General features: G+C 47.5%; 1 protein-coding gene across 3 annotated transcripts in view; it reads left to right on the forward strand.

Annotated features, from left to right (window-relative positions):
• SPTBN1 (spectrin beta, non-erythrocytic 1) overlaps positions 1-27,989 on the forward strand; it is a 225,325-nt gene that overhangs the window by 153,458 nt on the left and 43,878 nt on the right. For all 3 annotated transcript variants that reach the window (XM_081000778.1, XM_081000776.1, XM_081000777.1), the window contains 12 exons: positions 1,754-1,869; positions 4,555-4,667; positions 6,075-6,262; positions 7,968-8,085; positions 13,517-13,675; positions 15,936-16,238; positions 16,660-16,813; positions 17,781-18,651; positions 18,769-18,906; positions 20,119-20,875; positions 22,231-22,433; positions 26,494-26,584. In XM_081000778.1, the coding sequence (XP_080856904.1) occupies positions 1,754-1,869; positions 4,555-4,667; positions 6,075-6,262; positions 7,968-8,085; positions 13,517-13,675; positions 15,936-16,238; positions 16,660-16,813; positions 17,781-18,651; positions 18,769-18,906; positions 20,119-20,875; positions 22,231-22,433; positions 26,494-26,584 (3,211 nt within the window). The remainder of the gene's footprint in view (positions 1-1,753; positions 1,870-4,554; positions 4,668-6,074; positions 6,263-7,967; positions 8,086-13,516; positions 13,676-15,935; positions 16,239-16,659; positions 16,814-17,780; positions 18,652-18,768; positions 18,907-20,118; positions 20,876-22,230; positions 22,434-26,493; positions 26,585-27,989) is intronic.

Consider the following 27,989-nt stretch of genomic DNA (forward strand, 5'->3'; position numbering starts at 1 on the left):
CTTTCGCTGAAGCCAGGAGAGTCTTGCTCTCCCGGCTTCAGCAGAGAGGGAGAGCTGCACGGCGCCCCTTCAGCCAAGCGGGAGGAGAAATGGAAGGGACTCCGTTTCTCCTGCCACTTCGCTGAAGGGGCGCTGAGCAGAGAGGGAGATTTTTTTTTTCTTGTTCTCCCCCTCTAAAACAAGGTGCGTCCTATGGTCGGGGGCATCCTATAGAGTGAAAAATACAGTGTATCCTGCACTGGCTCAGGGTATATCCTTTTTTTACCCTTCCTTCTCTTTCTCTGCTGTCCTGCATGAAGCTCCTTGTAGGCTCCTTGAGGCAGATACCTGAATTTTGCTCGCCTTGCTCTGGAACTGACCTTGTAACACTTTGCAGTCGTCTTTACGGAAGTAATGTGAGCCCTGCTCAGAGAGAATGGTGCTCACAGCTGGGGCTTTGTTGATTGTTGCATGCAGTAGCAGTTTCCTCTGCCGAAAACACAAGCCGCTCTTTTGATTGAAGAGTGGATTGCCTCTTCAGCAGTGGGGAAGCAGTTGCCTGGGAAACGAGGAAGAACCCACCTTGCTCTCTGCAAGGTTCCTTACCATCCCTCACACACACCCTCTTGAAATCCTGTCCTCTATCTAGAAACTAGAAACCTGTAGCCAATCATTGGCTTGCGGGGGGGAGAGCCTTTTCTTGTACAGTCATACCTCGGGTTACAGACGCTTCAGGTTGCATTTTTTCGGGTTACAGACCGTCGAAACCCAGAAGCACCGGAAAGGGTTACTTCCGGGTTTCGGCAGTTGCGCATGTTCAGAAGCGCTAAATCGTGCTTTGCAGATGCACAGAAGCGCCGAATGTGCATCCCACACGGATCACGTTCGCAACCTGAGCGTCCACTGTATACACAACCTTTTCCCTTCCAGCTAAGGGGAATCTCTGCCCCTCGTTGTTATTTGGCCACACTTACTCTTGGTACGGGATGTGGGTGGCGCTGTGGGTCAAACCACAGAACCTAGGGCTTGCCGATCAGAAGGTCAGCGGTTCGAATCCGCGCGACAGGGTGAGCTCCTGTTGCTTGGTCCCTGCTCCTGCAAACCTAGCAGTTCAAAAGCACGTCAAAGTGCAAGTAGATAAATAGGTACCGCTCTGGCGGGAAGGTAAACGGCGTTTCCGTGCGCTGCTCTTGTTCGCCAGAATTGGCTTAGTCATACTGGCCACATGACCCAGAAGCTGTACGCCGGCTCCCTCGGCTAAAAAAGCGAGATGAGCGCCGCAACCCCAGAGTCGGCCATGACTGGACCTAATGGTCAGGGGTCCCTTTACCTTTACCTTACTCCTGGTGCATGCCCTCCCCCCCATGCCTTATCGCCTGCTGCACATGTTCATGTCTCCGTCTCTCACCTGCCATTCTTTTCCATGCCAGCATCTTCCCCTCCCGTTTCCCAACATCAGGTTCTCCTCAACCCACATGCTGTTTGGGGCAACACTTCTTTGCCCCAAGGACTGTGCAGCACAGATGAGTTTGTCTATGAAAAGTTGGCAACTGTGCACAGTAGCGGATGGCAGAATTGCAGCAACAACGCTGAAGGGAGGTCACATAAGCACTGCCTCCCACTACCGACTGCACATCATGTGCAGCTGTGCCCAACCTTTCTAGGAGACTTGGCTCCTGGTCTTTCTGCTTCTGTCGTTCATATTTCTGACTCAATTAGATCACTTTATGGGAAATGGCGCCAAATGATTTGCATTCTCCTGTTCCTTGCTTAGGCCCGACCTAATTGATTTTGATAAGCTGAAGAAATCAAATGCACACTACAATCTGCAGAACGCTTTTAACTTGGCAGAGCAGCACCTTGGCCTTACTAAACTCCTGGACCCGGAAGGTAAGAACAGCCTTTTGGCGCAGGTCATGTAAAACCTGAAAATTTATTTGTTGGCTTCCTTGGGCCATTCGTATGTTGCCTGGTCAGGACTTTTGTTCAATAGACAGTTCCAAGCCTTAGTGCAAACTTAGTGCCACTGATGCAGCAGTGTGTTCCGTATTCTCCTCTGCCCCCTTCCTCCCGGAGCCTCTTCTCACTACTTGTTGCCTCCTGAAGGAAGAAGTTGGGAAAGGGTTGCTGGAGAATCGAGCAAGATGCAACTTCCCATGCAGCAATTGTGGCAATAGGTCAGGCACAGATTGCAAACCCATTCTGCAGATGAGTCAGCCAAGTCACCTAGTTCCCCAACAGCGAGGCCAGCATCTCTCAGCAAATATAATAATAATAATAAATAATAATTTATTATTTATACCCCACCCCGCCCATCTGGCTGAGTTTCCCCAGCCACTCCGGGCGGCTCCCAATCGAGTGTTAAAAACAATATAGCATTAAATATTAAAAACTTCCCTAAACAGGGCTACCTTCAGATGTCTTTTAAAGATAAGATAGCTGCTTATTTCCTTCACATCTGAAGGGAGGGCATTCCACAGGGCGGGTGCCATTACTGAGAAGGCCCTTTGCCTGGTTCCCTGTAACCTCACTTCTCGAAGGGAGGGAACCGCCAGAAGGCCCTCGGAGCTGGACCTCAGTGTCCGGGCTGAACAATGGGCGTGAAGACGCTCCTTCAGGTATACAGGATCGAGGCCGTTTAGGGCTTTAAAGGTCAGCACCAACACTTTGAATCGTGCTCGGAAACATACTGGGAGCCAATGCAGATCTCTCAGGACCGGTGTTATGTGGTCCCGGCAGCCACTCCCAGTCACCAGTCTAGCTGCCACATTCTGGATTAGTTGTAGTTTCCGGGTCACCTTCAAAGGTAGCCACACATAGAGTGCATTGCAGTAGTCCAAGCGAGAGATAACTAGAGCATGCACCACTCTGGCAAGGCAGTCCACGGGCAGGTAGGGTCTTAGCCTGCGTACCAGGTGGAGCTAGTAAACAGCTGCCCTGGACACAGATTTGACCTGTGCCTCCATGGACAGCTGCAAGTCCAAAATGACTCCCAGGCTGCGCACCTGGTCCTTCAGGGGCACAGTTACCCCATTCAGGACCAGGGAGTCCTCCACACCCGCCCGCCCCCTGGCCCCCAAAAACAGTACTTCTGTCTTGTCAGGATTCAACCTCAATCTGTTAGCCACCATCCATCCTCCAACCGCCTCCAGGCACTCACACAGGACCTTTACCGCCTTCACTGGTTCTGATTTAAAAGAGAGGAAGAGCAAGGTTCTACTGCCTGGTTCATATTCCGTTGCTGTAGCGTAAGGCCTACACAAAATATGCACATCTATGTAGCAGGGACGGGGAAGCTCTGGCGCGGATCCAAACATGGCCCTCCAGGGGTCTCTCCCTGGCCCTCAGGACTCTCCCCCAGCCGCACACCTTCCCCAAAGACACCCCTCCCTGGCCCTGATTCAACATCCTTCTCAGGTGTTTTTGCCTGGCTTGGTTATGTCCTTGAATTCTGAAAATTCCTCCTGCAATCTTGGATGGAGGATAGAGAGGGGCACCTGAGTATCCACAGAAAGGAGCCTCCTGCACAAAGGTGACATTTATAAAATCCATTTCTCCTGCTCACTTGCGCCCTCTGCTACTGCCAACCACTGGCATGTGGCTCTCAGAAGGTTGCTCAGAAACAAATGTGGCCCTCGGCCTTAAAAAGCTCCCCACCTCTGCCTTTATAGGCAAATCCATTGTGAGTAACTTCCAGGCTGGGTGAATGATTCTGTATATATTTTCACTCAGGGAATAAATCTGGACTTCGTTTCAAACCCTCAACTCCAGAGCTTTGACATAGGCCAGAAGTAGGATGTTATTCTAAACACAGTGAAGAAGAAGAAAAAAAGCGGCAGCAGACAGGTTTATCTCCTCTCCATCCCCAGTAATGCCTGCAAGAACTTAGTTTGTGCTGTGAAATCACTCCGTGTTTCCCTGCCTCCCACCAGCTGGAGCCAATGGCAAGAAAACCACATCCACCCTGCACACTTAAAGTGGTATCGTGCCACTTTAAGCAGCCACGGCTTTCCCCCAAAGCATTCTGGGAGCTGTAGTTTGTTAAGGGAGTCGTTAGGGGATCCCTGTTCTTTTCTAGAGCTACAATTTGCAGAGTGGCTTAACCATCATTCCCTCTCCACAGGAAACTCTTGAGAATTGTAGTTCTGTGAGGGGCATAGAGGTCTCCACACAACTCTCAGCACCTTTAACAACCTCCCAGAATGCTTTGGGGGAAGCCGTGACTGCTTAAAGTGGTACGGTACCACCTTAAATGCGTGGTGTGGATGTGGCCAAAATGGGGGACTCGTTTGAGAGTTAGTGTAACTTAGTGGATTTCTGTATGGTAAGTAAACGCAGCAGGTTGTGACATCAGGAGGCAGGGTAAATTCCTTGAGATGCTACAGGGAGTGAGGAGATAGTCTTGCAGCTGCTTTTTCTGTTAACATCTAGTTCCAGCTGAATTCTCGGGCCTTGCCTAAGTTGCCAGCATGATGCAAATTGTTTTGGAATCACGTGCAACTCAATTCTCTGCTGCAGTAACACCATCTTGTTGGGTTTCCCCCCTTCTCTCTCTCTCTTCCCACAACTTAACAGATATCAGTGTTGACCACCCTGATGAAAAGTCCATAATCACCTACGTTGTGACATATTACCACTACTTCAGCAAGATGAAAGCTTTAGCCGTGGAAGGAAAGCGCATTGGAAAGGTTTGCATTCTACAGTTTCATGGGCGTTTGTTAGCAAAACTTTGCTTAGCATTACTGTCTTTGCTGTGTTTTCCTCCTCTAAAACGAAAACACGAGTGACCTACCTCACGCGGCTGTGCTGGATGCCATAGAACCGTGTATTTTGTGCATTAAGGCCTCATCTACACAGCTGCAAATAAAACGCTTTAAATGGGTTGTAAAGTGCAATGCACAAATGTGGCACAAGATGGCGACAGTGAGCTATGGGAAATTCAATGTATTTTTCAAAACTTTTTTTAAAAAAGCATTTTCACAGCCTTTTTTATATGTGTGTAGATTCCACCTAAGTCCCAGCTGATACAGGGGCCTGTGAAAGTGGCAGGAAGCCTCTGAGTGACTGTAGCAGCTAGCAGTTTTGCAGAAGCTAAAGCTGCCTACAGGGAGCCTCCTTCCGGCCTTTTCTCTGCAAACATGCCCTCCCGCTGTCAGCCACCAGCCTTTTCCTTGGACTCGGAGTAACAAAGAGCAGCAACTTCCTTTTTTGCTCAGAACCCTAGGTGAAGCTGGGCACTGCCAGTGGAAAATAGTCAAATAAATGGGCAAGTGATAGGACTAAGGCAATCAGTAGGGAACTCTCTGCAGGAGCCTGTGGCAGCTGCTACAGTCACACTGTGGCTTCCTGCCATCCCGAGCGTAGTTCATGGGACCAGGACGCGAACTTGGGATAAAAGCACTGCACAAATATTATGAGTAATATAATCTCGCCGAAGCCCCAGTTTCAAACCTTCTGTGAACTGTTGTTTTGAAAGCGGAATTGTGTGACCGTCTGTTCCCCCCTCCCTCCCCCAATCTGGAAGCGTAGACAGAAATAATTTTCCGTTAGCACTCGGAAAGTCACGGCATGCTGCATTTTTGCAAGTCAGCTGCTGCTGTTGCAGTCAGGAGAGGCGCGTTCTCTGAAGTCATAAGACCCCATCCGTCACGCTCCCCCCGGAGCAACCTGGGATCATGGAAACACGGCTCTTTCTGAGTCAACACTCCTCTCCTACTGTTTCATTGCTTTGCGTTGTCAGGAGTCGGTGGTTTTGCCTCGCTGGCTTCTTTTCCAACCCTGTCCATAGCTGTCAAGCGTCCCTTATTTGGCGGGACAGCCCCTTATCCCAGCGCCATATCCCGCTGCTGCCCCTTATTGATGAGGCTTCGTTTGGCTGCTGGCTGGGCTTTCTGCCTTTGGCTCGGAGGGGCTCAGAAGTTGAACATACCAGTGCCCGGAAAATCCCTTATTTTGGCTGCTGGTCCCTTATTTTCGAGGCTGCTGGTCCCTTATTTTCAAATCTGTAAGTTGACAGCTATGGCCCTGTCTCCTGTCCCCCACGGAGAGCACTTGTCCTAGGTCCTCAGATGCCCCTTTCTGCCTGCTTGCCCTAGGTGCTTGACAACGCCATCGAAACGGAGAAGATGATTGAGAAGTACGAGTCGCTGGCTTCCGACCTCCTGGAGTGGATTGAGCAAACCATCATCATCCTGAACAACCGCAAGTTTGCCAACTCCCTGGTTGGCGTGCAGCAACAGCTCCAGGCGTTCAACACCTACCGCACAGTGGAGAAGCCACCCAAGTAGGCCTCGTCCGACACTGTCCTTTTTCGGGAATTAATCCCAGCTCGATCAGAACAGTTGGGGAGCCTTTAGGCAGTTTGCATCTTCCAGTCCCAGACAATTAGAAGCTAATTACGCTGCTCGTGTTTCACAAGCCCTCCTCAGTTCACGGTTAGATGCCTTCTGACATTTGCTAAAAGCTTCGTTTCTCCTTGTACTACTTCCTCTGTGGTCTCTCCCGCCACCAAATTATTGTCTCCACAAACAGAACTGCAAGGCTCTAAGTGGTGTGTGTCACGGACATTATTATATGCTGGAGATGATTGCAGTTGTCTCCGCTGTAGCATGCAAACAAAAGGGGGTGCAAGCAGTTGCACACACCCACAAAGCAGAAAAGGCGTTGTGGGAAGGAGCAGCTCACTGCAGCCCACGACAATTTATCTTTGCGTAGGCGTCCCAAATGTTTAATACAGTACCTTTTATTGGGCAAATACCTGGTATGCCAACAAACAGAAGTGGGAATCATAGTAGCTTATTACTTTTTATGTGTTGAGAAGTTGGCAGGTTTTTGAGTCGCACAGAGCTGTTCCTTTTGGACGGAAGAAGAGCCCTGTGCATCTTGAAAGCTTTCTGCTCTACCAAACACCTTAATCGAATGAACGCGTTTTTAATTTGAAGCGTTTTGGAATCCGTTTGGCTTTCTTTGGCAACAGTCCAGCAACCACCCTTATATGCTCAAAAGTTATTCTCAGATATTATTTAGTTAGCTTTTTATCTTACTGATCTTGATTGGGTTGGTTTTGCCAGCCTTATCCTGTTGGTGTTTTGTTTGGGGGTAACGCTGCTCCTGCATTTTACAGGAAACTCTTTTGTATTTACACTCAGAAGTAAATCACACGGAGATAAGTGGCTTACTCCCAGGTAATTTCATGCACACTTACCTGGAGAAGTGAGTAAGCTTGTCCTCTGCCCAGGGGCATCAAACATCATAAATACACCACGACTCACAGGACCTCTAATGTGCCAGGAGCTGCTCTCTCGTTTTCTTCACTGTCAGCAGATGCCCTGGACATTGCACATTCATTGTATGCATGGACACTGGAGTGAAGGGGGAAGCCCTCTCTTGCAAAAAAGCTCTATGTACACTCCAGCGTATTGTTCAGGATTGAGCCATGTACCTTATCTCATGGTAGCATAACTCAGAGTAAGTTTAAACCGGTGATTTTCAGAGCAATACCCAGACTGTTTATCAAGTTGACTCCGACATGCCTGTTTGAAAATGCACAAATTGTGCAGCATTGAAAAGCCTCTTGTAAACGCTCGAAGGCTCCGATCCTGCGGCGGAAACCTAGCTGGGCGTTTTGCCGTCAACTGCAGGAATCGCATAGTGAGGCTTCGAATTCAGCAGTCAGCAAGCGCGCACAAAGCAGACAGTGCGAGAAAAGATTTAATAATAATAATAAAAGCTTGTTCCTTTCATCTGCTGGGAGCTAAATGCAAACGGTCAATCGGCTGACCTGTCCGGATTGTGACATTTGAACCAGCTGTTTCTAGCTGAGCACATGTGTCTTGCACGCAGCAATATAAAATCCGGGAAGGGGGGATTCAAAAACAAGAACTGTCAACCATATAAAATACGTCGATATCGGGACAAAATGTCTGGTCGCTTGCTTGGAGAGTTAACGTTTCCCTTTCGGCTCCCCTCGTTTTTTTATCTTCTTTTAGATTCACAGAAAAAGGAAACTTGGAAGTCCTGCTCTTCACCATCCAAAGCAAAATGAGGGCTAATAATCAGAAAGTGTACATGCCCAGGGAAGGGAAACTCATCTCAGATATCAACAAGGTAAATATGCAACTTCCTGGATTAATTGTTTTCTGTAGTGTAAGCAGCTGAGCTTTGGGTACTTTGTGGATCAGGCTGTTCCATGCTGAGAGTCCTGTGTGGACCAGGGATAAGATTTCTAGCATGCCTTTATTTGTAGTATTCATTTTCTTATTTAAAAAATTACAGACTGCTTTTTTTTATATAGAAAGCACCTCTAAATGGTGTAAAACCACCACCACAACAGTGGCTTGGTTTGCATAACACATCCAAGTGGAGTACAGGGTCAGGTTTAAGGTGCTGATTTTGACCTTTAAAGCCCCATGCGGCCTAGGACCCACATACCTACGGGACCGCCTCTCCTGGTATGCCCCGCGGAGGACCTTAAGGTCCACAAATGACAGCATTTTGGAGGTCCCAAATCGCAAGGTGGTTAGATTGGTCTCAACTAGGGCCAGGGCCTTTTTAGGACTGGCCCCGACTTGGTGGAAAGCTCTGTCACAAGAGACTAGGGCCCTGCAGGATTTGACATCTTTCCACAGGGCCTGCAAGACAGAGCTGTTCCGCCCGGCCTTTGGTTTGGACTCAGTCTGGCCCTTATGTTTCCCTCCCCTTATGGTCTTGATTTATAAAGTATTTTAAAATGAGGCTGCATTTTAAATTGTATTTTAAATTGGTTCCCCCCCCCCATTATGTTTTTACTGTAATTTTATTGGTGTTAGCTGCCCTGAGCCCGGCTCTGGCCGGGGAGGGTGGGGTATAAATAAAATTTATTATTATTATTATTATTATTATTATTATTATTAAGCAGCCAAATAATGGACAAATGTGCTTGGTCTCAGAGAGGATGTCCCCTTCTCTGATCCTGTTTGCTCCCTCACCTCACTAAACCAAGGTTTGGCTTCGCATGCCATCCATACCAGGGCTCATTGTTAAGCTCTCTCTGTAATAGCCACGAGCTCCAGCCAAGAACAAGCCTGAAATGGCACACAAGTGCCGTATATGAAATCTCTCCAGGTAGGCCTCCTTGGGGTGGGCATTGCAAAAACGGAGGAGCCACCACTGAAAAGGAGCTGCAACAGTTCAAAAGTGCCCTCTAGGGACACCTTTCCTTGTCTATGTACACATAGCTCCACTAAAGCAACCCCATTTCATAGAATCATAGAATTGCAGAGTTGGAAGGGACCCCAAGAGCAATCTGGCCCAAGCCCCTTCCATGCAGGAATCTCAACTAAAGCATCCATGAAAGATGGTCACCCAACCTCTGCTTAGAAACCTCCAAAAGAGAGTCTGCAACCTGTTAGGATATAGTTCCATTCCACCTTTAGAACAGGCATGTGGAGTTGTTGTATGCCACATGTCTGTTTACTTCCAGCACAGTCTGCTGGGAACTTCCGTTGTATATTGCTTTTGCCTATGCTTTTTGCTTGGACAAGAAGAGAGCAGACATGTTTTCTTTGTCCTGAACTATGCCGAATAAAATGCTTGTAAGGGATGTGGGTGGTGCTGTGGGTTAAACCACAGAGCCTAGGACTTGCCGATTAGAAGGTCGGCGGTTCGAATCCCCGCGATGGGGTGAACTCCTGTTGTTCAGTCCTTGCTCCTTCCCACCTAGCAGTTCAAAAGCATGTCAAATGCAAGTAGATAAATAGGTACCGCTCCGGTGGGAAGGTAAACGGCGTTTCCGTGCGCTGCTCTAGTTCACCAGAAGCGGCTTAGTCATGCTGGCGACATGACCCGGAAGCTGTACGCCGGCTCCCTCGGCCAATAAAGCGAGATGAGCGCCGCAACCCCAGAGTCGGTCACGACTGGACCTAATAGTTAGGGGTCCCTTTACCTTTACTTAAATATGCCTTACGCATGCCTCTGTCCGCCACTTCCGTTGTGAAGAGTTATTCACTCTGCTGATTAGAGCGTGCTCATGTTTCTAAAGGCGTCTGAAGCTACAAGTCGCCGATTGATGCTGTTCCAGTGGGCTGGAGCCAGCTGGGGGCCTGCGAGTTGCCCCCGTTCCCTGGACGCATCCTATCAGGGAGACCGTTCCACTGTCAAACAGCTCTTACCATCAGAAAGTTATTTTTGATGTTGAGATGGAATCTCCTTTCTTGTAACTTGAAGCCATCAGTTTGAAGCCTACCCTCCAGAGCAGGAGAAAACAAGTTGGCTCCCTCTTCCATGTAACAGCCCTTGAGATATTTGAAGGTGGCTATCATGTCTCCTCTTTTCCAGGCTAAACATACTTGGTTCCTTCAACCTTTCCTTGCAGTTTTGATCTCCCGGGGGGACTGCACTTGCTACCCACTGCAGAGCAGAAGTTGCTTCCTATAGGTATCTGGTTGGCCACTGTAAGAAAAGGATGCTGGCATAGATGGTCCGTGGCTTTGATCCAGCAGAGCTTTTCTTATGTTGAGACATGGTGTGCAAGCCACTAGTAAGACCCAATGGATAATGCCTGGCCTGTTGGAATGAGAGAGGCAATTGTGCCCTTCTGTGGCTTCTATTCGCCTCAGTGCAGATAGAACATTGTACCCAGAATTATCTTTCTCAGGTGGATGAGAGAGAACATGAAAAAAGAGCCCTGTTGGATCTCAGGCCAAAGACACTGTCACAAATTCTACTCATATTGATCCAGAGCAGAACTCTGATATATAGTTGGCAGAGTAAAAACTTTAAAAGGTTGCAGGATTCCCCAAAAAATAGATCAGAGGCAATTAATATTTCATCCAGCAGAGCTTTACTGCTACTGAAGGCAATTGAGCATAATGTTCATAAATCCAATACATTCAGGATTGGCACTGTCCATAAGAAATCCAGTTGCAGCAGATTTAACTTACAATAACTTATAATAAGACTAAACCTTAACACTATATACAGAACACCACACCAGAAGGAAGAGAGATAGAAAAGAGTGAAACCTAGGCTCCTTCTGGCCTTATTATTATAGTCAGCATAACCTTGACAGAAAGAGATAACAGAATCAGTTTAAGCCATTGTACTCAGCTTCTCTGAAGGTATAACCCAAACATCAGGAACCTTCTGCTTGTTTCTTTCACACAGAGCAGCTTCCAGAACCCTCTTGAATTAATTACAATAGGAAAGATCTCTACACATCAGATCAATACTTTCTGTACCAAGCAATGCAAACTGACAGACACATCTGGTCCACCACCCTGTTTTTCCACAGTGGCCAACCAGATACTGATGGAAGCATGCAAGCAGGACATTAACACAACAGTGCTCTCTCCACCTGCAATTCTCAGCAACGGACACTCTAGCTCAGTTGGTTAGAGCATGGTGCTGATAACACCAAGGCTGCGGGTTCAATCCTTGTAAAGCATAGCTGCATATTCCCTGCCAACTCTATGATTCTGTGATAAGGAAGAGGTGACAGAACATCTCCATTAGGGGTAGCCGCCATTCATAACATTACCTCCCATTAATATCTCTAATTCTCTTTTAAAGCCATCCAAGTTGATGGCCATCATCACTGTGAATAAGCACTTTCTCTTGCCTGTCCTGAAGCCTCCCACATTCATTTTCGTTGGGTGTCCGCACATTCTTGTGTTCTGAAAGAGAGAGGGGGGAGTTTTTAATGTCTGGTGTTTTATCGTGCTTTTAATATTATGTTGGTAGCCGCCCAGAGTGGCTGGGGAAACCCAGTCAGATGGGTGGCATGCAATTGTTGTCGTTATAAGAAAACTCCTCTCAAGCCATTTCTCCAAGCCGTGTATAATTCTATGAACTTCGATCATGTCACCTCTTGCTTGCCTTTTCTCCAAATTAAAAAGTCCCAAATGCAATAACCTTTCCTCCTTGTAGAAGACCCTTGTGTACGATGGGGGCATCTTGCAGGGAGTCTCATTGGAGTGCAGCAAAGATGCCGGGATGGGGTGGGGAGAGCCAGGGAGCTGCTTTTCTGGTTTAGCCAGCTGAACAGCAAGCAGCTCACTGAGATCCCTGGGGGGAAAAGCAAAGTGCTTTAAAACAGGGTAAGCCTTCCTAATTTGCTTTTTCATCCTGGCTGGAATTCGCAGGGCAGCTGTTGCTTGCATCCGCAAGCTTGGCTCCGGATCGCTTCAAGCTATAAAACTCTCCCACTCCCGTATTTGTCTGCTAAGACTCCCTTGTCTGTAAGATCCTGGAGATCCTTGTGTTCCAGGCAGCGTGACAATCCCCAGGATTTAGGAAAAACCCTCCGGAACGGCATGTGGCTAATTACAGATCTGTTTCTTTACGTGACAAATAGGCTGACTTGCTTTTTAGTATTCAGGCACAGCACCGTTACGGTTCTGGCTTCAAAGTACGCAACTGAACAAAACCCTTTGCAGCTTGGGAAGCAAGGGTACCTGAGATGTCAGCTTAGCCCTGTCTGCTGGTGTGGTCACTGCGGTCATCAGGGGCCTGCCAGCGTCCACTGCGTAGTGGACAAATCCCTGCTCAGCCATTAAACTCAGCTGGGTGACCTTTGTACAGCACTCTGAGATTCATCTGAATATAAAGCGATCAACACATTTTCTAAATAAAGAGAATCAATGCTTAGGACTAGGGAGGATGGGGTCTCACATTCAGTAAAAGGAACAGAGAGTTCCATACAAATGACTTGCCCAGCTCTTAGCGTTTTCTTTCTGAAGGTCCAGAGGGATACACTGAAAGGAAGCTTAAGCCTTGTTTTTCATATCCATCCTGAATTACATGTCGTGTTTTTAGGTTTTACACTTTTACTTCACTTTAGTTTTTTGCCACAGCCATGAGATCTAGAAACGTGTCCTTTAAAAAAAGAAAGAAAGCTACTCTCTGGCCCTTGTGTCAGCCCTCAGGTTCTGTGTGTCAACATATATTTACTGCCATGCAGAGCCCCAGAGCTATTCCAATAGAGTATGAAAAGAAAATGACCTGGATAAAAGAGGCATGTTTTGTGCCTGTTTGGGCAAAACTAACTTCTGTGACACTTTGGCCCACCCCAAATGCACGCACTGTGCCTTCTATTCTCTAATTAGCGCCAACCATCCGAATCTTTCCTTATTAATATTATTGTGCATTGATGATTCAGCACTTAATAGAATTTCTCACAGACTTTTTCTTTATGTAAATTCTTTTTTTATTAAAAAAATGCATATATATATTTTGTTTTTTGTTTTTAAATGATATTTATTAAAATTTCAAAAAAATACAAGAATTACACAAAAACAAAAAGTAAAAATACAAAATACAGCAAGAAGAATTAAAAAAACCCTATTAAGATATAACAAAGCAATGAAAAATAAAAAGAAACAAACAAAAATAGTTAAAAACACATTAATTTTCCATAACATAACTTCCTTACACTTATTTCCCCGGACCTCCTCATACCTCCCTTTTTTGTATTCCAGTTCAGTTGTTAGTTCAGCAAATCCTTACCATTAAGCTTTTACCCATTTATATAAAATGCATATATATTTTTTGGTTTACCCAGGCCTGGGAAAGACTGGAAAAAGCTGAACATGAAAGAGAACTGGCACTGCGTAACGAGCTCATCCGACAGGAGAAACTGGAACAACTCGCCCGCAGATTCGACCGCAAGGCAGCTATGAGGGAGACGTGGCTAAGCGAAAACCAGCGTCTGGTTTCTCAGGTGAGATTGGTGTGTGTGTGTGTGTGTGTGTGTGTGTTTAAAGTAACATTTGCTTGGCCAACACACTCCGCACTGAGCTTCTGAGAGCTTGTTGAACCCCTTTGTGGAATTCAGAGAAAATTAAAGCTTGTCCGACTGCTCATCAAGTGTTGCCTATTTCTAAGGTGCAGTTAGACACAAGAAAGGAAGCTGCCTTATCAGACCACTCGTCCATCTAGCTTGGTATTATTATTATTTATTGAATTTATATACCGCCCTATACCTGGGGGGTCTCAGGGCGATTCATGGAATAAAATCAAGATATACAAGCCAGTGTGGTGTAGTGGTTAAGAGCGGTAGATTCGTAATCTGGTGAACCGGGTTCGCTTCCCCGCTCCTCCACATGCAGCTGCTGGGTGACCTTGGGCCAGTCACACTTCTCTGAAGTCTCTCAGCCCCACTCACCCCACAGAGTGTTCGTTGTGGGGGAAGAAGGGAAAGGAGATTGCTAGCCGCTTTGAGACTCCTTAGGGTAGTGATAAAGCAGGATATCAAATCCAGACTCTTCTCTTTAAAATACATAATAAAAACGACAACTCAATACTCCCCCCCCCCAAAAAAAACCCCCACCACATTTTAAAAGGGCATAGGATGTAAATCGGATCACCCAAAGGCCTGGTTAAAAGGAACGTTTTTGCTTGGTGCCTAAAGGTGTGTAATGAAGGCACCAGGCGAACTTCCCTGGGGAGAGCATTCCACAGGCAGGGAGCCACTGCAGAGAAGGCCCCGTTCTCGTGTTGCCACCCTCCGGACCTCTCGAGGAGGAGGCACACGAAGGAGGGCCTCAGAAGATGATCTCAGGGTCTGGGTAGGTTCATCTGGAAGGAGGTGGTCCTTGAGGTATTGCAGTCCTGAGCCGTTTAAGGCTTTGCTAGGTCAAAATCAGCACTTTGGTATTGTCTGCACTGGCTAGCAGTGTCTCTCCGGGTTTTCAGGAAGAGGACATTTCCGCCCCTACCTGGAGATGAAGGGAACTGAACCTGGGACCTTGTAATTGCAAGGCAGAAATCCTGCCTCTGAGCTACTGAGGCACTTCGCCAAATTCTGTGACACAGATTTTGCGCAGAGATGAACAGCTGACCACTGTCATGGGCAAAACTGGTTGCCTGGCATGGGGAACTAAATCCAGTTCCCTACTCCTACTCTAGAGTCAGCATAGGGGCATGCACCGTTCCTTCCAACTGTCGTCTTCTACGACTTATGCGACTTCCTGGCAATATGCCACCTGTTAGGTAGATATGATTCGAGGAACAGGGCAGAAGTGTGACATGGTTTCTGAATTCTACTTTGCTGGCTCTCCAGCTGGTCCATATGCAGAATTAGCAAGCTTAACTAGTAAAATTAGAGAACAAGATGAGACGGCTTTTAGAGGGTATTGGAAATGTGTGTAGATTATTTAAAAACCTATTGTAAACATGCGAAAACGCTAGCAGGTTTGGAGAAACTCAGCAGTAAAAGTTACTCTGAGAATAAGGTGGAGGGAGGAAGGTATAGATTCATGATAACATGCAGCAGCAATAGATAATTTGAGGAAACCGTGGAAGGGTGGATGGGAAGTCGACCCTCAAGGAAATAAATACAGTCGTACCTTGGTTTTCGAACAGCTTAGTTCTCAAACGTTTTGGCTCCCGAACGCCGCAAACCCAGAAGTGACTGTTCCGGTTTGCAAACTATTTTTGGAAGCCGAACGTCCGACGGGGCTTCTGTGGGTTCCGATTGGCTGCAGGAGCTTCCTGCAGCCAATCAGAAGCCGTGCTTTGGTTTCCAAACGTTTTGGAAGTCAAACGGACTTCCGGAATGGATTCTGTTCGACTTCCAATGTACGACTGTATTGGAAAACGTTTGAGCAATTGTATTTTATTTTAGGAGAAATTATGAACAAAATTGAAACAGAACAAAAAAGAATCTGAAGGCATTTTAGTGATCAAGGTTTAATATATAGTTTTTTTAACTGCCGCTATATCTGAATTGTCTCTGTTGTACTCAATTGCAATTCAATGTATCCCTGTTGTGTTTTATGATTTTCCTGATATTGTAAGTGAACCGGAACTGGTCTGTGACCGTAGTAATAAAATTCATTCATGCATTCATTCACCTCCATGTGGTTTGGAATTCTTCTAATTTGTTGCTGCGTGAAGAAATACCGTCCATAAATCTTCCCACATTCAGTAACCCTTGTCACAGGGCCATTAAAAAAACGGACCTCTCTGTCTTTTAACAGGACAACTTTGGGTTTGACCTCCCCGCTGTGGAGGCTGCCACAAAGAAGCACGAAGCCATCGAGACGGACATTGCCGCCTATGAGGAAAGGGTCCAGGCGGTGGTGGCTGTGGCTAAGGAGCTGGAGGCTGAGAACTACCACGACATCAAACGCATCACGGCCAGGAAAGACAACGTCTTCCGCCTATGGGAGTACCTCCTGGAGCTGCTCAGGGCACGCAGGCAACGGCTGGAGATGAACCTTGGTCTGCAGAAGATATTCCAGGAGATGTTGTACATCATGGACTGGATGGATGAGATGAAGGTAATTGGCAGAAGTGGGGAACAAATAGGCTCAGAAAGAAGGTTGGACCTTCTAGACTGTAATTATTTAGCAATTACCTAGGTTTTTATTTAAACATCTTTTTAAAAATGAAAAGAGCCAAGCCTCACGACTAAGGATGTACCGTATTGGCCCGAATATAAGCTGTACCCAAATATCAACTGCACCTTTAAAATGGGGGGGGGGGGAGGGAGCTACGCCACGCCACTTTGCTGGCGGCCTTCCCCCTTTTTGCGGTTCGGGGGAGGCTTGGGAGCCGCCATCGGGATGGGCTCTGTTGTCCCGCACCACTGAAATCTCAAAATACACCTCTCTAATGAAAAAGCCAGCCGTAAAACACAAAGTTTGCCCCCAGGAACTCTAGAAAAATGGTGGTTTTGACTGGGTGGTTTTGTGCAAACAGGTGTTGCTGCTGTCTCAAGACTATGGCAAGCATCTCCTCGGAGTAGAAGACCTATTGCAGAAACACACACTTGTCGAGGCTGACATCTCCATTCAGGCCGAGAGAGTGAGAGGGGTCAATGCATCAGCCCAAAAATTTGCCACAGACGGAGAAGGTAAGTCTGTTATAAGAAATGGCAGCTTGGGCTGGTAAGTCCTTGTTTACTTATCCTTTGGTGGAGAGCCACTTTTAAGCTCTTTGTTGGCCCACAAGTGTAATAAACTAATGTTATGTAGACCAAGGTGCCTCTACACCCCAATAAAGCATTTGTCCAGAAGATTTGTGGTTCACTGTGCCTCCTCAGCCCCAACTTTTTCTACCAGCAGTCAGGAGGCATGAGCTACTATACCATGCCCCATTTCCCCCTATTGGGCATGCTGTAATCTGGGAGATTCCCATCGTGGACAACATACAGTCGTACCTTGGATCTCAAACGCCTTGGCTCCCAAACAAATTGGCTCCCAAATGATCAAAACCTGGAAGTGAGTGTTGTGGTTTTTGAACGTTCTTTTGGAAGCCGAACATCCTCCGCAGGTTCCGATTGGCTGTAGGAGCTTCCTACAACCAATCATAAGCCACGCTTTGGATTCTGAACATTTTGGAAGTTGAACGGACTTCTGGAGCGGATTCCGTTCGACTTCCAAGGTACGACTGTACGTACGTTCCACTTTGCATGTGGCTCCTTGGGAATTTCCTACAGCAGAGCATGTGGGGTGGTGGCACTTCTCTCTCATCACGTTACAGAGGAAAGTAGTGGGCGAGGCAGGGTGGGGATATAGGAGCACCTGCGTGAAAGGTGCAGGATAATGACAGATGCAATGCGGGATGGGTGGGTTTGGACCTGTTTGTGCGCTTCTTGGGGAAGTTCTGGCAGAAGAACGATAAGTGGGGTCTCCGAACACGTTCCAGCAGTCTGAATTGCCTCGACATGTAAGGCATCCCAGAAGATTGCATCTGTTAAATTGAATCTGTTTGGTCCTCAGCGCCCATGAGCACACGAATTATCTTAACATCATCTGCTGAATATAATCTGGTCTGCTCTGCAGTCTGACTTTCCATATGCCTCTTGTGCCTACCAACAGGTTACAAGCCTTGCGACCCGCAAGTTATCCGAGACCGAGTGGCTCACATGGAGTTCTGCTACCAGGAGCTGTGTCAGTTAGCGGCCGAGCGCCGAGCTCGCTTGGAAGAGTCCCGGCGCCTCTGGAAGTTCTTCTGGGAGATGGCTGAAGAGGAGGGCTGGATAAGGGAAAAAGAGCAGATCTTGTCGTCGGATGATTACGGAAAAGACTTGACCAGCATCGTCCGCCTTCTCAGCAAGCATAAGGCGTTTGAGGACGAGATGAGCGGTCGGAGCAGCCACTTCCAACAGGCCATCAAGGAAGGCGAGGACATGATAGCCGAGGACCACTTTGGATCGGAGAAGATCAGAGAGAGGATCGCGGACATCAAGAACCAGTGGGCCAATCTGGAGCAGCTCTCCACCATCCGGAAGAAGCGACTGGAAGAAGCTTCCCTCCTCCACCAGTTCCAGGCAGATGCCGATGATATCGACGCGTGGATGTTGGATATCCTCAAGATTGTCTCCAGCAGTGACGTGGGCCACGACGAGTATTCCACTCAGTCCCTGGTGAAGAAACACAAAGACGTGGCGGAGGAGATTGCAAGCTACAGGTCCATCATGGATTCCCTGCACGAACAGGCCGGAGCCTTGCCGCGGGAGCACGCGGAATCAACAGATGTGCAGAGCAGGCTGTCCGGAATGGAAGAAAGGTACAAGGAGGTGGCTGAGCTCACGCGGCTTCGTAAACAGGCCCTGCAGGACACCTTGGCCCTGTACAAGATGCTCAGCGAAGCGGATGCCTGCGAGCTTTGGATCGACGAGAAGGAACAGTGGCTGATCAACATGGAGATCCCTGAGAAACTGGAAGACTTGGAGGTGATCCAGCACAGGTGAGAGGCTAAGGGCTGAGATGGGCTCCGTCAGGTACTTGCAGCTCAGCGCCTGATACTGCTTAGTTGTCGGCACTCTGCTCATGCTTCCTTTTCTTCTTTTTACCCCCTCTCTAGATTTGAAAGCTTAGAGCCGGAAATGAACAATCAGGCGTCACGGGTTGCTGTAGTGAACCAGATTGCAAGGCAGCTAATCCACAATGGCCATCCGGGCGAGAAGGAAATCAAGGCGCAGCAAGATAAGCTCAACACAAGGTGGGTTTAGTGATGAATGCAGTACTGGTTCTTTCCCATTTACTGTACAGATTTATTATTATTTTATTATGTTTTAAACAACAAAATAAAAAGTAAAAATGTGAGTGGGGAAAAGAAAGGCATAAGGATCAACAATTACAATTCTATATACGTATGCTTATTTAATATATAAATATTATAATTATCCAAATACATAATACAGTAGTACCTCGAGTTACAAATGCCTCAGGTTACAAACGCTTCAGATTACAAACTCCGCTAACCTGGAAGAGTTACCTCAAGTTCCGGAGGTCCGTTCTTAACCTGAAACGGTTCTTAACCTGAAGCACCACTTTAGCTAATGGGGCCTCCTGCTGCAGCCACGCCACCGGAGCACGATTTCTGTTCTCATCCTGAATCAAAGTTCTTAACCCGAGGTACTATTTCTGGGTTAGCGGAGTCTGTAACCTGAAGCGTATGTATCCTGAAGCGTATGTAACCCGAGGTACCACTCTACACTTAATCTTAACTCAGGGGTTGGCAAGGTTTACCTTGCCTGGGCCGGTTCACTCCAGCAGAGATTCCTCTGGGCTGGAATGTGCGCACACACGAGCGAGCGCGCCTGTGATTTTCCTGCGACACAGAAGCCGGTTTAGTGCAGTGCGTGGGAGCTTGCCAAGCAGGCAGCTCGGTTTGGGGGTGGCTTATGGGCCAGTTAAACGACCCCTGTGGGCCGCTTGTTGCCCATGGACATTAGTTTGCCGACCCCTGTCTTAACTGCTTCAGGTTGTTTAGAATTACAGCTATTAAAGTGGGGGAGCAAAGTTCCAAAATCAAAATGAGGAAAAGGGTCCGCCTGAGACTCTTCCATGAATTGTTAGTATCATAGAATCATAGAGTTGGAAGAGACCACAAGGGCCATCGAGTCCAACCCCCTGCCAAGCAGGAAACACCATCAGAGCACTCCTATAGAATCATAGAATCATAGAGTAGAATCATAGTTATTTTCTTTATTCAGATACTCCAGCAGTTATACTGTGGCACAGTTCACAATAGGAACATGACTTACAGTTCACAGATCAACAACTCCTGCCGTATGTCTTTAAACTTATTTGCGAGCTGAGGGAGCTGAGGTACCTCATATACTAAAGAGCACATTTGGCAGTTTGGGAAGGAGGAGCCGTGATAAATGTTATGTTTCTCCATCTTACCTCCTGTATTTCTCTGTACAAGGTGGAGCCAGTTCAGAGAGCTTGTTGACGTGAAGAAAGAGGCCCTTCTCTCAGCCCTCAGTATCCAGAACTACCACCTTGAATGCAACGAAACCAAGTCGTGGATCAGGGAGAAGACAAAGGTCATTGAATCCACCCAAGAGCTTGGGAACGACCTGGCCGGCGTTATCGCTCTTCAGAGAAAGCTGACTGGGATGGAGCGCGATTTGGTCGCCATCGAGGCCAAGTTAAGCGACCTGCAGAAAGAAGCCGAAAAGTTGGAATCGGAGCACCCCGACCAAGCTCGGGCCATCCTGTCGAGGCTCGCCGAAATCAACGACGTTTGGGAAGAGATGAAGACGACCTTGAAGAACCGCGAGGAGTCCCTTGGGGAGGCCAGCAAGCTGCAGCAGTTTCTGCGCGACCTGGACGACTTCCAGTCTTGGCTGTCCCGGACCCAGACGGCCATCGCCTCGGAAGACATGCCGAACACGCTGACGGAGGCCGAGAAGCTGCTCACGCAGCATGAGAACATCAAGAACGAGATCGACAATTACGAAGAGGACTATCAGAAGATGAGAGACATGGGTGAGATGGTGACTCAAGGGCAGACGGATGCTCAGTACATGTTCCTGCACCAGCGCCTGCAGGCCTTGGACACTGGATGGAACGAGCTGCACAAGATGTGGGAAAACCGGCAGAACCTTCTCTCCCAGTCTCATGCCTATCAGCTGTTCCTCAGAGACACAAAGCAAGCAGAAGCCTTCCTTAACAACCAGGTGAGCAGGTGTCATGTTAAGAAGGGGAGGGGGGAGGTCCATAGCTCAGTGGTGGAACATTGCTTTGCAGGCAGAAGGTTCCAGGTTCATTTCCTGTATCCCCAGTCAAGGCTGGGAATGTCCCCTGCCTTAAACCCCAGACAGCTGCTGCCGGTCAGAGTGGACAATGCTGAGCTAGATGGACTCAGTGTAAGGCAGTCCCCTATGCTTCTATGTACAGTGGTACCTCTGGATGTGAACGGGATCCATTCCGGAGCCCCATTCGCATCCTGAGTAGAGCGTAACCTGCGACTGCATGTCTGCGCGTGCCCAGGTCTCGATTCGCCGCTTCCGTGCATGCGCATGACATTTTGAGCGTCTGCGCATGCGTGAGTGGCGAAACCCGAAAGTAACATGCTCTGTTACTTCCGGGTCACTGGAAGTAACTCGAAAATACTTAACCTGAAGCTACTTAAACCTGAGGTATGACTGTACTATCTGTCTAGCCTATCAAAGGTTAGGACAGTCACGTAATATGAGCAATTCTGGGGCCTATTTGCCATGCATGGTGTCTGAAAGAGGTTTAAATACCAGATCTAACCTTCCACTGTAAGTTATTTCCTTGTAGCAGCACATACATTTTGGTACCAGCAAAACTAATTTGTTATCTGCGCCCATGGTGTAGAGCTCAGAAAACTCAAGAAGCAGTTTCCTAATTGATCCTCAAGAGCTGCTTCACAGAACCATTTTCTTACAAATTAATCTTCTCAAGTTGATCTATTGGCTGCATTCTCCAGACCATGGTTCAGGCTCCTCTTCTGCCCCTTCCCTCTCTGGCATGCCTTAATAGAAGATGTCCTGGTTTCTCAGACCATAGTTTGCCGTGAAGCTTCAGTCGCTAGACTGTGGTTTGAGTGAACCTAGCAAACCGCAGTTTGGTCCTGATTTCCAGTTCTGGTTTGGAGGGATCACTCAAACCACGGTTTGATGGTTCAGACTTAATAGCAAACCATGGTTTAAGGGAATCAGGAAGTCTTCTAAAAAGGCATGACAAAGAGTGGAGAAAGGGGAAGAAGGAAGGGAAGTTTGAATTTGACACTTGTTCCCAGTCATCTCTAAACCGTGGTCTGGAGGATTGGGAATAGAGCATCTGAATGTAACCAGTGATACGTGGCATGCTTTTGTGAATGCTCTAACATACCCCATAAATATGTGAAGATGACTTGCCCACTCTGGGCTCAACACAGATTTGAAAAGTTTTCCGGGAGGTGTAGTGCTGCTCCCTTGGCATACAATAGAGAATTCACAGAAGTGATATTTCTGCCAACAGTGTCACTGTTGGAAAGGCTTCACTGTAGCTGTTTTAATCATTACAGGAATATGTTTTGGCACACACTGAAATGCCCACCACTTTGGAGGGGGCAGAAGCTGCAATCAAAAAACAGGAGGATTTCATGACCACAATGGATGCCAACGAGGAGAAGATCAATGCAGTTGTAGAGACCGGAAGGAGGCTGGTTAGCGATGGCAACATCAACTCTGACAAGATCCAAGAGAAAGTGGACTCCATTGATGACAGGTAGACTTTGCTGAGAATATTTAGTGAGTTGGGCACCAGGTCTACACTCTCCCCATTTCCTTATTTGTGTTTGTCTGTTTTTACAAAATGTACATGCGGCTTTATATCCAAATTATCCAGTGCACAATTAAATTATGGCTGTCCAGTTTTACTTGACCAGTGTTACCAGGCCAGACCTTCCCTCAAGGGAAGTCCAGGGCGAATGCCAGCTGTAGGTCCTGCTATGGTGCTGTGACCCCGGCAGCTACCCAAGGGCAGCAGGTACACATGCCCTTTATAAGGCTGCTTGGGTTGTTCTAGAAAATGTTGGCTATGAAAGGCTCTCAGATTGCACCGTGAGCAGCAGACCTTCTCGGAGCATAAGCCGTTGCTTCAGGACCGCTAATTGTAATGGGAGGTGTTGACAGATGCTATCAACGCCACCTCATAATTGCACCCAACACATCTCCTGCACCGATTGTCCCTGCCAAGTCTGTCTAGACTTAGGAAGTTAGCCGTGAGCAGTGCACACCCCCAGCCATCCACAGCACTGTCTGTTAACCGCTGCCAGATGGAAGTGTGAGAGACACAGCAGGACGAAGGGTTGACATTGGCCCTTGAGGCTGCAGCACTCTGGGATGTCAGCTGCCGCGCCTCATCACTTGAGTAGCAAAGGAACATGTCTGCATGGAGAACATCCGAGGTTCTTCCTTGGGCATCTTCGTTTAGAGTAGGGATGAAGAGCCCAAGGGCCTCATTCCCTTCTGGGCAGCTGCTTGAGGGGCCACCTGTCCTATGGGGAGGGGGGCCAGAGACAGAAGGCGGCAGAACAACAAGTGAAAATGGTTACCTTTTGGCAGTGGGCTAGTTCCTACACATGCTGAAATCCAGGGGGGGATCAGATTTCAAGGACATATTCCAGCCAGGCAAAAAACACGGGGTGAGCCAGTGAGCAGTGTGGTCTGGGCAGTGTTCTGAAAGTCAGACAGAGGCCTGGAGGGCCAGATTCAACAGCAGGGCCTGAATTTTTCCAATCCATGAGTGACCTTGGATAGCTGCTGCCCCAGATCAGGGTGACACGCCTCTGAATACTGGTTACTTTTGATTACAAGTGGAAGAGTGGGAGCGGCCGCCGGGACCACATAACACTAGCCCTGAGAGATCTGCATTGGCTCCCAGTACGTTTCCGAGCACAGTTCAAAGTGTTGGTGCTGACCTTTAAAGCCCTAAGCGGCCTCGGTCCTGTATACCTGAAGGAGCGTCTCCACCCCCATCGTTCAGCCCGGACACTGAGATCCAGCGCTGAGGGCCTTCTGGCGGTTCCCTCATTGCGAGAAGTGAGGTTGCAGGGAACCAGACAGAGGGCCTTCTCGGTAGTGGCACCCACCCTGTGGAACGCCCTCCCAGCAGATGTCAAAGAGAAAAATAACTACCAAACTTTTAGAAGACATCTGAAGGCAGCCCTGTTTAGAGAAGTTTTTAATATTTAATGCTGTACTGTTTTTAACACTTGATTGGGAGCCGCCCAGAGTGGCTGGGGAAACTCAGCCAAATGGGCGGGGTATAAATTATTATTATTATTATTATTATTATTATTATTATTATTATTAGTGCAATTCCTCTCAGGTTGTGGGCTTCCCATAGGCATATCCAGTTGGTTGTTAGAGGGCCTCTGGGTTGATCTGGCAAAGCTCTTCTTGCGCTCTTGGAGTTGCCAGTGCTCAATGAGATGGACCAGCTCTCTGTCTTGGTATAAGACTCCTTCCTCTGTCAGCTACCACCTATGTTTCTCCCTCACAAAATGGCCGCCAAAATGAGGAAACCAGAAGGAAAGGGAGGCTCACAAAGCTTGCCGCACGAGCCTTTGCCAACTTAGTGCCCTCCAGATAATTTTGGACCCCAACTCCCATCAGCCCCGGCTAGCATGGCCAATGACTGGGGATGATGGGAGTTGTAGTTCGGCAACACCTGAAAGATACCACTGTGGGTTGCCTCTGGATAGGGATGACCAACTTCTCCTGCGATGGAGCAGAAGTCTTCTACAGCACCGCCAGGCTGCAGTTTCAAGTTTGGGTTGCTCGTTTTAATGTTGTGACTGCGTCTGGAAAGACGTTAAGCTTTTGGGGGGGAAACAACGACACATTTTTATGGATGTTTTTCTTTTTTTAAAAACCACAGCCTCCGCTTACATAAGCCTAATCACCTGCAAGGCAAGTTTAAGGCTGTTACTTTCTTTAGGGATTATAGAAACCGCTGGAGCTGGCCTTGGTGAAAGTAAGTTTATGGGGTGCTGAGTCATAGCAGTGACTTATTAAAGAGCCTTTGAGGAAAACTTGTCTTCTGTGAGGAAGCCTCGTAATGTGTAATGGGATCAGAAAGAGGCTTCAAGTTTGGTCAAAGCATGTTAACTTTAATGTGGTTAAAATAAAAAAATTTAAAAAATTAGTTGGACCCATTTTTGCCCTGTACAACAGGAGAGAAATCCTAATTTGATTAGCGCAGGGGAAGCTGGCCCAGTCTCTGTGGCTAAATCCAATATAGCTCAAATGATGTACAGGAAATAGCATGACCACTGTCTGTAACCAGCATGGTTTTACAATCTAATGTTCTCTTCCCCTACAAAAAAAAGGAGCGTGTGTAACCACATGGACCTCATATTTTCTTTCTAGAAGTGAAATGCCATTACAGTGCAGCAGGTGAGAGTTTTGGAGCCTTGAACAGGGAGAGGGGCTGGTTTCAAATTCCTGCTTGCTAGGTGGCCTTTGGCAAGGTACCATCTCTCTGCCCAGCCTGCTTCACTTCTAGCACATACAACGAGAGCCGGTGTAACCAAGAGAGGAAGCTGCAAATCACAGAGTCCTGGGTTCAAATCTCACCGGAATTGAGAAGGCAGCCTTAGTTAGACAGGATACTCTCTGGGGCTCAACATGTCTTCAGTTGCCGTGTAGCAGTAATAATATGGATGTACAGGGCAGGGTTATTACTAACAGGATAATGTCTGCGAACCTTCTGATGTTGGAGACCGCAATGTGCCTCTTGGGAACACTCTTCCCCATTTTCACAGACTGAATAGGAAAGAGAGGAGTTGTAGTCCGAAACGTCTAGAACAGGCACATCCAACAGGTAGATCGTGATCTACCAGTAGATCATTGGACGTCTGTGGTAGATCACTGGTAGATCACTGGCTCCCCCCAAAGAATCTCAACAACTTCGGTTCCCCTAAAAAAAGCTCAACATTTTTGCCCTGCACCCCCCAAAAAAGGGGGATAGATCACTGCCAGTTTATAACTCTGTGAGTAGATCGTGGTCACTTGGGAGTTGGACACCCCTGTTCTAGAATACCTGAGGCTGGATGTGTGTGTGTTTCTGGGTGTGTTTGGTCTTGCAAGGTGAGCTTTGTGAGCTTCCTTGTACAGGGAAGTTTTTAGTGTTTGATGTTTTCTGGCGATTTTCTATTTTGCTGGAAGCTGCCCAGAGTGGCTGGAGCAACGCAGTCAGGTGGGTGGCATATAAATAATAAAACAACCCCCTCCAATTCTGGTTTCAAAGCACAGGAAACTGATGTGAGGACATGTCGCCTACTCGGGAAGGGATCATGTCTCAGTTGTGCCCCCCACTCAGCTCCTTTCTGAGGGGAAAGTGTTTTGGCTGCCCAAAAACTATAGCTGCATTAGTAACGTTTCAAACGGCTGTCTCTCTTAAGGAGTGCAGGAATTCTTTTTAGGAAATATGTATCTCATTTTTCCAGCATCCATAGTTCTGCAAACTGCTGCCCCTCCCCAGAACAGACCTTAAATACAAAGCCCCATCCTTTGTTGATGTCTCTTGCATTATTCTGGACGGACAACTCTCCATAATGCTTTGCTTCATTCTGTTGTGTGTGGGAAAAGTTCTGAGGCCTGCCATTGTGTCCTTCTTTTCAAGGAGTGTTGTCCCCGATTAGAGGATGTTTGGAGAGTCCAAAAGATGGAGAGATATGCAACAGAGCTTCCATTCAGGCAGCGTATAATAATCAAAACCACAAAAGTCCTCCAGAGTTTCCACATTTAAGAAGTTCCTTCCTTGTTTTTGTTTTCAACAGGCATAAGAAGAACCGGGAGGTGGCCAGTGAGCTTCTGATGAGATTAAAAGACAACAGAGATCTTCAAAAGTTTCTTCAGGATTGCCAAGAGGTATGTTTTTTTTGAGGGAAAAGAGTATTTGGCAGAAAAGGCCCCTCATATTCTCCTTGAACAAAGCTGGCTTAGAATCACGCTCTTTCTCTTTGGGTTTCCATTTGTCTTTCATCTCTGATCCATTAACTTATAATAGATAAGAGCCATCATCCCTGAAGCAATTGATTACCTACCCTCTAATGGCAGCCAGTTATTAGAGGATTTCCCTGCCTACCTTTCTTGTTAGCGGTTAAAGAAATTTTGTCTCTTTTTATTTTTAAAAATGGGATATTGTCCACCCTGTGGACTTGATCCTGGAGATTAGGTGTTGTTGTTTAGTCGTTTAGTCGTGTCCGACTCTTTGTGACCCCATGGACCAGAGCACGCCAGGCACTCCTGTCTTCCACTGCCTCCCGCAGTTTGGTCAAACTCATGCTGGTAGCGTCGAGAACACTATCCAACCATCTCATCCTCTGTCGTCCCCTTCTCCTTGTGCCCTCCATCTTTCCCAGCATCAGGGTCTTTTCCAGGGAGTCTTCTCTTCTCATGAGGTGGCCAAAGTATTGGAGCCACAGCTTCACGATCTGTGCTTCCAGTGAGCACTCAGGGCTGATTTCCTTAAGAATGTATAGGTTTGATCTTCTTGCAGTCCATGGGACTCTCAAGAGTCTCCTCCAGCACCATAATTCAAAAGCATCAATTCTTCGGTGATAAGCCTTCTTTATGGTCCAGCTCTCACTTCCATACATCACTACTGGGAAAACCATAGCTTTTACTATACGGACCTTTATTAGCAAGGTGATGTCTCTACTTTTTAAGATGCTGTCTAGGTGGTAAAGGGTAAAACAAAAATTCCCAGATGGACATGATCTAATGTGAATCCCCCCAAACCCCGCCGCTCTGTTCATGGAAAATAAATCTGTATATGGCAGAATGCAAAGTCCACAGGTGACTACCTTCTTATTGTCTCACTTTGTTAAGAAAATCCACATGCATTTTTCATTCAGATCGAAGAGAGTCTTCTTGGTGCGTTGCCCAGAAATGAGAGGTTTTTCATGAGAAGCAGCCCCAATAAGCCAGAGGGCTGCAAGGAAATCCCACCCTCCCCATTGCACCCCACACCTCTTTCCCAGGGTGGGGCTGGGAAAGGCTTTAATCTGTCTGAGATCTTGACAGCTGCCTCCTGCCAAGAGTTGACAGTGCAGGCTGGGTGGAATAGCATGAGGCAGCTCTCTGTGATCGTAGAATACGAGTCGTCCAGACCTTTCAGAGCCTGGGACAGACGGGGCAAAGGGTAGAAGAGAAGGAATGGTTCAATCCCTGGCATCTCCCAGTTGAGCTGAGAATATCTCCTGTTGTCAGGGCAGGTGTTGGGAGCAGGGCAGCAAGGCCAGCAATAAATCATAAGGCACCTGTGAAGTTA

Source organism: Podarcis pityusensis, assembly GCF_964106645.2.
Source record: "Podarcis pityusensis genome assembly, chromosome: 3".
In the NCBI taxonomy this organism is placed as follows: Eukaryota; Metazoa; Chordata; class Lepidosauria; order Squamata; family Lacertidae; genus Podarcis; species Podarcis pityusensis.